Source organism: Carassius gibelio, chromosome B21 (assembly GCF_023724105.1).
Source record: "Carassius gibelio isolate Cgi1373 ecotype wild population from Czech Republic chromosome B21, carGib1.2-hapl.c, whole genome shotgun sequence".
Taxonomy (NCBI): domain Eukaryota; kingdom Metazoa; phylum Chordata; class Actinopteri; order Cypriniformes; family Cyprinidae; genus Carassius; species Carassius gibelio.
Window position 1 is genome coordinate 23,057,252 of NC_068416.1, and position 12,042 is coordinate 23,069,293.

At 34.6% G+C, this 12,042-nt stretch overlaps 1 protein-coding gene across 2 annotated transcripts in view; it reads left to right on the plus strand.

The window, feature by feature from the left end:
* The window catches only part of LOC127985855 (rho GTPase-activating protein 24), a 65,613-nt gene that overhangs the window by 17,816 nt on the left and 35,755 nt on the right, over positions 1–12,042 (plus strand). The window contains exon 1 of one of the 2 annotated variants that reach the window (XM_052588043.1): positions 5,612–5,799. The exons of the other annotated variant lie outside the window; for it this stretch is intronic. Within the exon in view, the coding sequence (XP_052444003.1) occupies positions 5,778–5,799 (22 nt within the window). The 5' untranslated portion in view covers positions 5,612–5,777. Of the gene's footprint in view, positions 1–5,611; positions 5,800–12,042 lie in introns of those variants that run through there. 2 annotated transcript variants of the gene reach the window in all.

Here is a 12,042-nt window from a genome sequence, read left to right on the forward strand (position 1 = left end):
GCTATAGCCTGGCATGTTAGTATGAACTGAGGCAGTGAGTAGATTATGTCTAAATATATCGTCCATACTGTGAATTATATTTGCATTTAATTAAAGGAGATATTCAAACAAAATTTCTATTTTTTCCATGAAGCAACATTTATTTTTATTTTTTTTTACAAATTATACATGTCCATGCAATTAAAATAAATAGGAACTGGAGCTGCGAAACTTGAAAAAACAAGCAAAGCATCATAAGAAAATGCTAAAAGTGTCCTGTAATACATGGAAAGATCCTGAAAAGATTACAGTTTGCAGGTTTTGAGAAAACCTTTTTTTTTTCTTTCACTGAAGTCCTTTTAAAACATTCCGATCCTCCAGTATTGTAACAGAGAAGATATCAGACTTATTAAATTAAATAGCCTTAGGTGCATGAAACTCTCTCTCTCTCTCTCTCTCTCTCTCTCTGCTTATTTCTGCAGGGCCGCATCTAACAAAGCAAGGCTGATATTTCTCATAAAGATGGATTTTCACTTTTATCTCACTTGGTTTTCTCCAACAACTTTATTTATTGCAATCCATCTTCCGCAGCAATATCTCACTGTGGTATGATTGGTAGGAGGAGATGCTTTTCACTCTATACACTGAATCTGCTTTGATAAAGTAATTGAACACCACAGTCTATCATCTTTATGTCCCTTTCAGCCTCTCCACATAAATCTGTCAGGTGGCATAAAGGGCATTGTGTTTGAAAATATCCCATATTTGTAACATCATCCAACTTAAAACACTGCTTTTGTGAATGAGTATGCTGAAAAAAAAAAAAAAAATCTTAGAAAAATGCTAGTAAATTGCACAAAGAGAGCAAATAAAATATTAAATTAGATGTGACATTTTGACATAATATGTTCCAATAATCTTTTTTTAAAACGTTTTTTACAGTGTATTCCAGTCCAAACATAACATGCGGGTTTTATGTTTTCAGAAGTCTGTTCTTATGCACTGAAGCTCAAACTTTCGTGAATGGATTTGTGCAAATTAAGGAACTGCTTAGAATAAAACGTTTTTTTTTTTGGGCCCAGCTGTGATGGCCGACGTCTATGTGTGTGTGTGTGTGTTCTTTGAATTCTCTGAGCTCTCCTGCTGTTTTCATTCGTGCGTTCAGTCTGTTTTCCCCGCTGTTCCTCCGTCCTCTGAAGTGTGTGATTGATGGCGCTCATTCACTGAATCATTCCTCGTCCCCTCATCTCTCACGCCGTAGCCTGGGGGACCCAAAGAAGAGTTTGTACTTGATTTGTTTCATCGTTCGCTTCATTCAAGTCTGATTAATCCCTCGTGTGTCTTGCTCTTTCAGAAGCCTCTCCGGTCTCGTGTGAGAGCTGTCATGGCTCCAGGAACTGATATCTCCTAAGTCAGAAGTGTCTGATAGCACAATCTCGGACCTGATTGAGACCAGTATAGCTCAGGGACAAATTGAGGGATTCATATCACAGATAGATTCTTTCTCAGTAGACACTTGTGTCTCACTGATTCTTATTAAAAGGTGTATGTATTCTTTCAGGTTTATAGTGCTTTTAGTAGTTTAAAATATTTTCTAGAAAGGTCGTGAACGCACATGTCTGGTAAACTTATAGGGAAAAGCAATTGTAGCTCTGGAAAGTCTGATTCATTCTATTGAATCAGTTGATTCTACGATTCTTTCTCTAATATGAAGCATTTGAAAGTCTGATTCAATGTAGTAAATCAGTTTGTTATAAATGGTCCTTTCTCTCTTATGTAGCATTTGAATGAAATTGTTTCTTTTGGATGATTGTTGTAAATGAACACATGGGGGTATGTGATTAATGATGACATTTTTTTATTTTGGGGTGGAGTATGCCTTTAAGATGACCATACAAAAATGTGCAGAAGAGATCATCCAGACTTATATAAATTTGCCACCAATTTCTTAAAATGTAAAACAGCTAGATAATTAAACGTGAGTTCAAAAATGCTGGAAACAGTTCTTGAATTTAACTGATGCACACGTTTTAACTGTTCAGCTCAGGATTTAGGTCAGGGAACGAGGTCCGGGTCGAGCTGAAGCGTTTATCCTGAGCTGAGAGGAAACTCAAACGCTCTCTGTCATCACGAGCTCTCACACACCATAAATACCCTCTGATGTGTGTTTAAGTTCACCGGACTCGTCTTGGCAGAGGAAATGGTGATATGAGCTTTATTTTTCCTCACATCTATATGTCAGCCGTTTTTACTGAGTGTTTTATGATTTCCAGATGTCAGGAATATTTTTTGTGTTTTATGTAATGACATTTCAATGCTTTAGAACCAAGCTTCTTTTGAGTGTGAAAATGTGCTTTGCTAACACACAACTATGGAGATGACAGGAATGTTTTTAATAACAGTTTTCACAAAGGCAATGCCACCAACCAATTAGAATTACATACTAATGAATATTTATGAACACATATCCTTTTAAGGGTTTATGTTCTGAAACAAAGAATTAATACAGCGACATATATCGGCACTTGTTCAATTACCAAAAAAAACAGGGTTTTAATAGTTAAATTAGGGTCATGACATTTTCAGAAATTGTCATATTGGCCTGCTGTAGTGTTATATAAATATTATTGATATACAGTCATATTTTTGCAATATTTTGAATTAGGTTTTATTTTTATGTTTTCTTATTTCATTTTTGTATTTTGTTTGTCATTTATATTATGTTTTTATTAAGTTTTTAGTTTGTTTTGTTTTTTTTTTGGTATGAAGAAATTATGCAATAAACAGGATTTTAATAAAGTTTTTATTTAAAATGAGGTCAAAAAAAGTTTATAAATTGTCGTATTGGTCTGCTGCAGTGTTATTAGATTTATTTATTATTATTTTTTCTTTTTTTATAAAAACATGTCGAGTTTTTAAAGTTTTAGTTTATTTATTTAGTTATGAACAAATAAACTGGGTTTTAATAGCTAGGTTTTATTTAAAATTATGTCATAAAAGTTTGGGAATTGTTATGTGGTCTGCTGCATTGTTAATAGATTAATAGTATTAATTTTTTTTTTTTGTCTTTTTTTGTAATTTTTATTGGTTTTGGGTATTTTTTAATGCATCTCTATAGTTTTTTTAAGTTTATTTATTTAGCTATGAAGGAATGATCCCTCTAAACAGGGTTTTAGTAAGGTTTTAGTTAAAATAACGTCATAAAAGTTCGATAAATATTTTTTAGTTTGAATTAAAATTTATTTTTGTATTTTCTGTTTTCATTCATTGAAATGTATTAGTTTATTAGTGATTTATGTAATATATTTTTTATGTCTATAGTTTTAGTTTTTAGTTTTAGTTATGCATAATTTTTCCGCCCAGCAAGCACGAAAGAGTTCGATTGAAGCATGTTCAAACTAAAATCACAAACCATCTTTCTGAATGGTGGATACTGGGGGTTATAGAGGGAACTGTGTGGTACTTGAGGCCTTTATCTAATATGGCTGACGTTGTGAGAAGGCTCTTCGTCACAGGAAATGATTGATTCCACCCGAGATTGAAAACAGCAGCCGCAATAACATGAGGGAACAGCAGATATCCCAGAATGCTCCTGGTGTGGGATATGTCTTTTGTGCTCGGCATGATTGAAAAGACAGAGGAAAGGAAAATGAGTTTGCAATAGTTCTGTCTCTCTCAAGGTCTAGCTCTTTTTTTCTCTGGGCTTCTTTCTCATCTTCAGCTCTATGAAGTAAAGCTCCAGCCACAGACAGACCCGAGGCCATAAACACTGATTCAGTGAGATTCAGATTCAGAGTCTGTGCTGTTCCTCAATGCATTATCAAAATAAATTCAAATGTTTATGCAAATTGGCCCTTTGTGAAGCTCCACCCCATTGGTTCCTGTTGCGAATATTCATCCTGCAGGATGAAATGTGTGATTGTGTTTGTGAATTACGTCGCACATTTCTGGTGTTTGTCCACAGGCGAAGGGTTTGTGTATTTATAAAGAGTGACTGTGTATATGTGTGTGTGTGTGTGTGAGCAGGCATACAGATGCCATAGACGAAACGGGAAACACAGACACTTACATAACCTGGTAACGGAGAGGATGTTTGGCTGTCATAGCAAACTTCAAGCCCCTCTAAATGCTCTTTCTGCCTCTCACAAACACACACCAGCTCAGATCAGGTTAAGCATTTGCATTAATTTTAGCTTCAACATCTATAGTACATGTGTAAGTGAACACAGTGTCGACACTCTAGGGTACATTCTAGAGCCGTTTTGCACCTCTGACATATCCAGCAGAGCAGATATAAGCAGAATACACACTGCGGTTGCACATGGAGCAGTTTTCACACAGTGTCAGCGACCTAAACTGTCACAGACTGTCATTGACTGCTGGGTCAGTGGATGCTAAAGCTATTTGTGAAACGTTTACGTGAAGGAACAGTCTTTATAAATCACCCTCATGTCATTTCACAGACATAAAATAACATCAGTAAAAAAAATTTTTCCTTCGAATGAGTGAATGGTGACAAATTCGACTAAGCTCCTAAAATGCAATTCATTCACTCATATATATATATATATATATATATACATATATATATATATACATTCATATTCATTCATTTTAAATATCTATCTATATATTTTTTATTTATTATTGTTAATTATCAATAAATACTTACGTTAAATATTTATTCAATTTTTATTTATTCAAAATTATTTATTATCTATTCATCATCTATTTATGTATGCATGTAAAATATTTATTTGCTATTTTTATTATTATATATCCATAAATTAACATGAATTAAATATACATTCATTTATAAATACATGAAACATATATCATTTATGTATTTGATTTTAAATATATGTGTGGTTGCATTATGAATTAATTTATTATGTTTTTATTCTTTTGTAAAAACATGTATTTTATTTAAAAATACATGATACATATTTATTTATGTATTAAAAATACATACATGTAAAATATGTTTTTTATGCATGTGTGCAAGTTGAATATTTGATTATTATTTTCTTGTTTTTTGTATTATGCATACTGAATATTAACTTTTTTATTAATTATATAGTTATTCACTAGTACATATAAAACATTAAATATATAGAATATATACATATTTGTTCATTTATTTCTAAATCATTATTCTCTAAAAGTCCTCGTCTCTGCTCCAAAAAAAATGGCATGTGAAGACATGTCACACCAAATAATAATGTCAAACAAAATGCATGGCCTACTTTTATCATGCTTTTCTGTCATTTTTGGAGTGTTATTTCACTTTCCACTGAAAAAAGCATCCACATCATTCCTTTCAGTCAGATTAAAGGAAAATTAGCAGATTTGAAAAGCTTTTCAAAGATCAAAATGCAGCAGGAAAAGGAACTGGAGGAATCAGTTTCCTCGCTGTAGTGACCGGTAGCAGCTCTGTCTGTATTTATAGAGCATGCTGAGGGGCCGAGCTGTTTGGCCAAGTGCCCGCTCTTCGATCGTCAAATTACAGGCCAGGCCGGGACCCCTAAGAGCCTTAGCAGTCATGATTTATGAGTCAAGCTCTCCTGCTCGCCTTCCGCTAGATCGTCACAATGCATCACTGAGTACATCCAAGCCAAAGACACTGTGCTGGACGCCGCATGAGAACCTGTTGACCAGTGATGCTTTGAGTCCTTCAGCTCAGACGCAGTGAATATCATGCTGATTAAAACCGGATGAGAGAAGAGAAACATTGAGATATACACAGATGTAAGAGCAGGACGGAGCTTGTGCTGGATAAATAGAGCTCCCGTCCCGTCATGGACTTAAACTACAACCCAGGTGGGTGGCATGTACACGGAGCCTGTTTGTCTGTCAGGGGGCAGAATGATTTCTGAAGGATCATGTGACACTGAAGACTGGAGTAATGATGCTAAAATTCAGCTTTGAAATCAGGAATAAATTACACGTTAAAATATATTCATATAGAAAGAAGTTATTTTAAAAAGTAAAAAGATTTCACAATATATTACTGCTTTTGCTTTATATTGGATTAAAAAAAATGACTTTTTTAAAAAGTATATTCATGCCTGACTGACTTCCACTCATATTGCTTGTCATATCCATTAGCTGTGTGTTTTCGATTGTGTTCTCTGCATGATTATTTGCTTGCATGAAAAAGAAAGATGAAAGGAACAGCTTTAGGGAGATCTCTTCCCGTCTCTCTGTTGTCATTCTGGCGCTGTGGTTTAGTGCTTCATTCTCTGAGCGATTCGAGCCAAGTCAGATGCTTTTAAAAAGATGTCTTTTGGCTCTCTTAGCTTATCTTCGTGCGTTCCTCTCTTTAAGGTTATCTGAAGAGCTGACGTGGCACTTTGGGGTGTCAATGCTCTCTAATGGTTCCTCATGCATCACTGTAGCTCTGCTAGATTAAAAAGGCCATACAGTGGAAAATTCTTCTGATCTCTAATATCCATCCAGACTGTTTCTGAAAACTATAAGCTACAAAACAGGTCATTTTAGCACGAATTTATATAGAAACACTGGGATTTAGCAAGTTGGCCAGTAATCATTACTTATTTTGCATGCAAAGATGGTAGCCAATTATAACAGAGGTCATTCACAAATGAGGTATAGCAACTTTATTTCATATAGAATCATTTGATAAATATTTAGTTAAAATATTCGATACAAAATATTTTTTATATTTTAGTAATGTAAGATATAATTTAATTATATATGATTATGACACACACACACACAAACACACATATATAAATAAATAAATATATAAATATATATATATATATATATATATATATATATATATATATATATATATATATATATATATATATATATATATATATATATATATAATATATATATATATATATATAATATATATATATACAATATTATTATTCATTAAATATTTGAATTATTGCATATTTAATTATATATATGGTTATTAAGGCAATATGAAAAACATTATATTTGAAAGTTTTGTTCATAAACACTTGGTCTGCATTTCTCTACTTTGCTATATCAACTGTATGTCGAAATAACTTTCCCAGTCATGCATCTGGATAATTGTGCATTTCCAGCCCACATAATGGAGACTGTCCAAATCTCCGAAGGTGGATTAACGATAATGCATGTCCAGCGATCACATTAGCCAGCTCTGTTTATTGCACAACAATGTTAAAACCTCTGGCTCCTAATAGCTCAAAGGTGAACATTATGTCTAAAGGACCATTAGACGAGAATGTAAGATGATTTTCCAGTGAATGTGTGTGAGAAAAAGACACAAAGGCATGTCTGCTGTCTTTCCTCTGCTCTCTGGTTGTTGTTGCAGACAGACCTGTCTTATAAATCCAGCCCCAAGAGATGCAGTTAACATTAGATTAGCAGATTTCACAATTCTCATCCCCTAGCGAGAGCCATCAACACTTTTTGAGGGTTTGCGCTGTCCTGCAGAGATTTTACTGACATTTGAACTGTCGGAGTTGGTGAGACAGGAAAGAGAGAAAGTAACTGAATAGGACTGAATGGAATTTGTCATAATGTCAGAGCGGAGGCTGCGATTGGTTCAGATAAGGTTCAACTACTTCCCCTGTCAACGACCCTTGTGAGGCCTGCAACAATAACATCCAGTTACAAGGAGGTTCGCAGTGACATGCGATGTTGAAATTGCAGCGGTCATCCATCAACTGCAGAACTCAACAGAAATTATGACATTTGCTTAAGCAGTCTCAGTGTGGGATTATTAGAAGTTTATATGAAATATATATATTTCTGTTTGTCACAGAGAGCCTGCAGGAGAGAACAATCTCAAATGAAATCTCTAATAACTCAGTTGCGTAAATGAAAGCCAATAAAGAGTTGTTTTTTATGAAGAATGCATATATCTATATATGTTTATACAACAACCACTGAGTGTCTTAAAAAATAACTTGAATGGAGAACTACTTCCTTCCTGAATCCTCCGTTACCAATTCGAAAACGTTACTTTAGAACAGGTGACAAAGGAATGTTGAGTTGCTGAATTAAAAGTTTATTGTATTACTATATTAAAAGCAGTGTATTATGTGGAGTGGAGTGTTATGAGAGAGAGAGATGGACTGAGCGATCGTGGTTATCTTCATCTCTTCATCTCATATTCACAATAGAACATTCGTTTGAATGCCTGCTGAGGAAAGTGATTGACTCTTTGTCGTAGCATCCTTTCATCTTTAAGGGCGATTTTTAATGATAGGGCTGAATTCATTTGTTGGCTGATTGTTTCAAGCTGTTGTTAAAAGACAGTGGCAGTGTTGCCAGATTGGGAACAGCCAGGTATCATACCAGAAGCTCAAAATGGTTGTATTTAGTAGACAATGATCAAACACGAGTCAAACGTACAGAATACAACTATTTATCTTGACAAACAACTTTTTTTAAATAGATAAATACCTAAGTCGCTGTCATCGGAAGCCAGTGGGTTGCCAGATGTTGAGAGGGTATATATTTCATTCCTTCTTGGACCACACCATAGTGCTTGAAGTGTTACAAAATTCTGAAATTATCGTACATATTTTTTATTATTTTATTTTATTTTTCGCTATTGATCATACATTGTACAGTAGTCAAAATTATCGTACAAATACAATAATTATCATACGTCTGGCAACACTGTTCCTTGTTTACTACTGCGTTTCGGTCTCTTTCAATATAAAAGTCTGTTGACTCACTCATAAAACGGTCTCTTGTCGCTATCTAATGGTGGAATAATATAACTAAACTCACCATCATGAACACACACACACGCCGATTCCCAATACTAAATATTATTATTAAATACTGATATTATTTGTATAAAATATTATAATATTTATTAAACAGCAGCAGCACTCATAAAAGTTGCTTTAGCAATTCTGTCAAAAGTACAAAGGCAGCGCTCTGATATACATCATTAAAGTTAATATGTAAAATATAAACTTAATAAAATTAGATTAATGAAAGCAAAGACTGCCCGTTAGATTTTCCCAAAACTAATTATATATCATGTTTAACCACTATAGAGCCATCAGAGCCAGTGGTAGATTGCAGAAGATCTGGCTGAGGTGAGGCGCTGTCGGCAGGTTTATGTACGCTGAACGGCCGCTTGCATCCTGGAGCTCATATGTCCAAAAAACATTACATCAAATTTTCAAATAGCCGTTATCTTTATTAACAAACCACATATTTCAAGTACATTCTCGCCTAAAAAAAAATAATTATAGTGGATTTGGGAAATTGTTTACATATTGAAAAATGTATCATTGTAATGTAATATTTACATTAAAACTCAAATATTCATGACTATATTATTAATAATATTAAATATATGGTAAGGTTAGTATTATTAAATGCAATGTCAAGATAAAAATGTCAAGATAACCCACGTTTAAAAAATAACACATTTAAAAAATGTATACTTTTATCCAAATACTGATAGGTTTTCTATCTATTAAAAGATGGTTGGATGGAGACGATATGGTGGAAGTCAGACTGTGATCTGAGGAATATATCCATTGATCTAAGACAGCGATGTCCCTTTGTCTTCTCTTCCTCACCCTTCCTCTCTTTTATATCCCTGTCTTTTATCTCTTGTCAGGTTTATGATGTGAAGAGATGTTAAGTTACAGGGCTGGTAACCTCACACCTCTAAACTCTCGTTCGGAGTCAAAGCCAAGAGTCACGAGGTCACGTGGAGCCCTTGGCTGCTTCTAAAGATGGTGTCATGTGACCTCAGCATCTGCACAGCTGGTTGGCCCCTGACCTAGAATGATGAATGATGTCATAAGTACAACTTCAGTCTCATTTTCCCTTTTAATTATCTTATGGTGAGATTGACAAAAATCTCATTTGAACAAACCATTATTCCTAAACGTCCAGTCCTGTCAGCGTGGAACAAAAAGTGTGCTGTATGTGTGTATTCGGGGTGTTTTTCGGGGTGTCCGTGTGCTTGTTTTTGCCCAGATCTTGCTGAGAGAGAATGAGATAATGACATTACAGGGTGTTTTCTAAAGTCCTAAAGCCCAAATCGACTCTCATCAGCATTTTCTCGGCAGCTCTATCTAAGCCCTATCTTACTGCAGTTCTCAATCCCACAATCCCCTCTGTTCTCTGCGAGCTCTTCATTCTGGCAGCTTGCATGGGCCAACGGCTTTGCCAGAGCAAACAGGCAGGATCTGGGATGGTAAAGGCTTACTATACAAACATTCTTATCAGCTGTCTGAACGCTTTTGAGCCAGACGCTGCATGAGGACTGTCATAATAATCAGAGCAGAGCCACTCGTCCGCCAAAGAATGTGTGTGTGTACATATTTAGTTATACATTTTTATTATATTATTATTATTATATTATTATACAATATCTATCTATCTATCTATGTGCATATATATGTCTATGTGTGCGTTTGATTTTATATATATATATATATATATATATATATATATATATATATATATATATATATATATAATTATTATGCATATTTTTATACTATTTATTTCTATTTTAAAAAATCTGAATTTGTTTATATATATATAATTTTATATATAATACATTGTTGTATATTGTTTAAAATAAATGTTAGTTTTTTTTACATTTATTATGTAATATATGTATGCACACTGCTGAAAATCATTAGTATTATATAAAACATCAGAAGTTCTCTTTCTTTTTAATGCATTTAGCAGACTCTTTTGTCCAAAGCGACTTACAGTGCATTCAGGCTAACAGTTTTTACCTAATGCGTTCCCTGGGAATCGAACCCACAATCTTGCGCTGCTAACACAATGCTCTACCACTTGAGCCACAGGAACAAGTGGATGCTGATGCCTCTAGATCAGTGTTATTTATGATCAGAAAATTATAACATCTTGCTGCTTACCCGAAGATATTGCAGAGTTTCGTATTTCAGTGCTTGACGTTGACAAGATACTGTTGGCATTGATTGATACTGAAATACTCCTCAATCTGTGTCTTTTGCATGACTGCACATATTGAGTCCAGTGTTTGGTCTCCAGAGGAATATTGATTTGATCAGTGTGTTTGCTCAAGGCATTCGCCTATCAGCACCAGTGTGTACATTAACATTCACTTCTGCCTTCAAGTGTCATGTTGACATTGATCAATTATAAATTATCACATTATTTCACATGCACAATGCAAGCGCGGCTGTGTTGCTGGAAATATCTGAGATATTTGTGTCTCATATTGATTTGACGTTGTATATCAGGGCAGCGATGGGAACTGTCTGAGAGATTGATGCTTGCAGTGTCAGATTGTTGCTCGAGGCTCTACAAAGGAATTTGATCTCGGAAATGGAAATGTTCGAGCGCAGTGCAGAAATGAAATGTTTATGATCGTGTGAATAATGATCTCTGGAGCTGCGTAGTGGGGTTTAGGACAGCTTGTGCTTTACTTGACTCTGCCGATGGTGAATGGGAAATGATAACTGGGACGCAGGAAGTACAAGTGTTCACATGCACTCTAACTTGTGTCATTATGTGTGTTTCTTTGATTTTGATTAGGCGAGCATTGCTATATATACCTCAAGTCTGGAATTCGAACAAACGACTAACCGTTCATATGAAATTTTGCGAAAGTGAGTGGAGCATAGAGTTATCTCTCTGGATATGCCTTGAGAATGCCATCTCAGGGGATTCATCTGTAACTGACACAGCATGTGCTGTAACAGGTGTTTCGTGCGTTTGCGTGCAGGACTCAGCTCCGGGTTTCCTATAGAAAGTCCCGTCTGTAATACAGGGATTATGTTCAGTCTTCCTGTTAGTGGGAAACAGGAGTCTCTTCCGAAGAACTGAAACAAAGCTAGCGATGTTTGTGTGCTTATGCAAACAAACACAGCATTAAAATGAATACTTAGTAATACTTAGTTATGAATAAAGTCCGTTTGGGGCTCACTCGACCTAAATCTTTCAGGCTTGAATGAAAGAATGCATGAAATTTGTGTTTTAGAGAAGAATAAATTGTGCCAGCTTTTATTTTATTTTATTTTATTTTATTTTATTATTTAATTAAATATTTTTTTAATC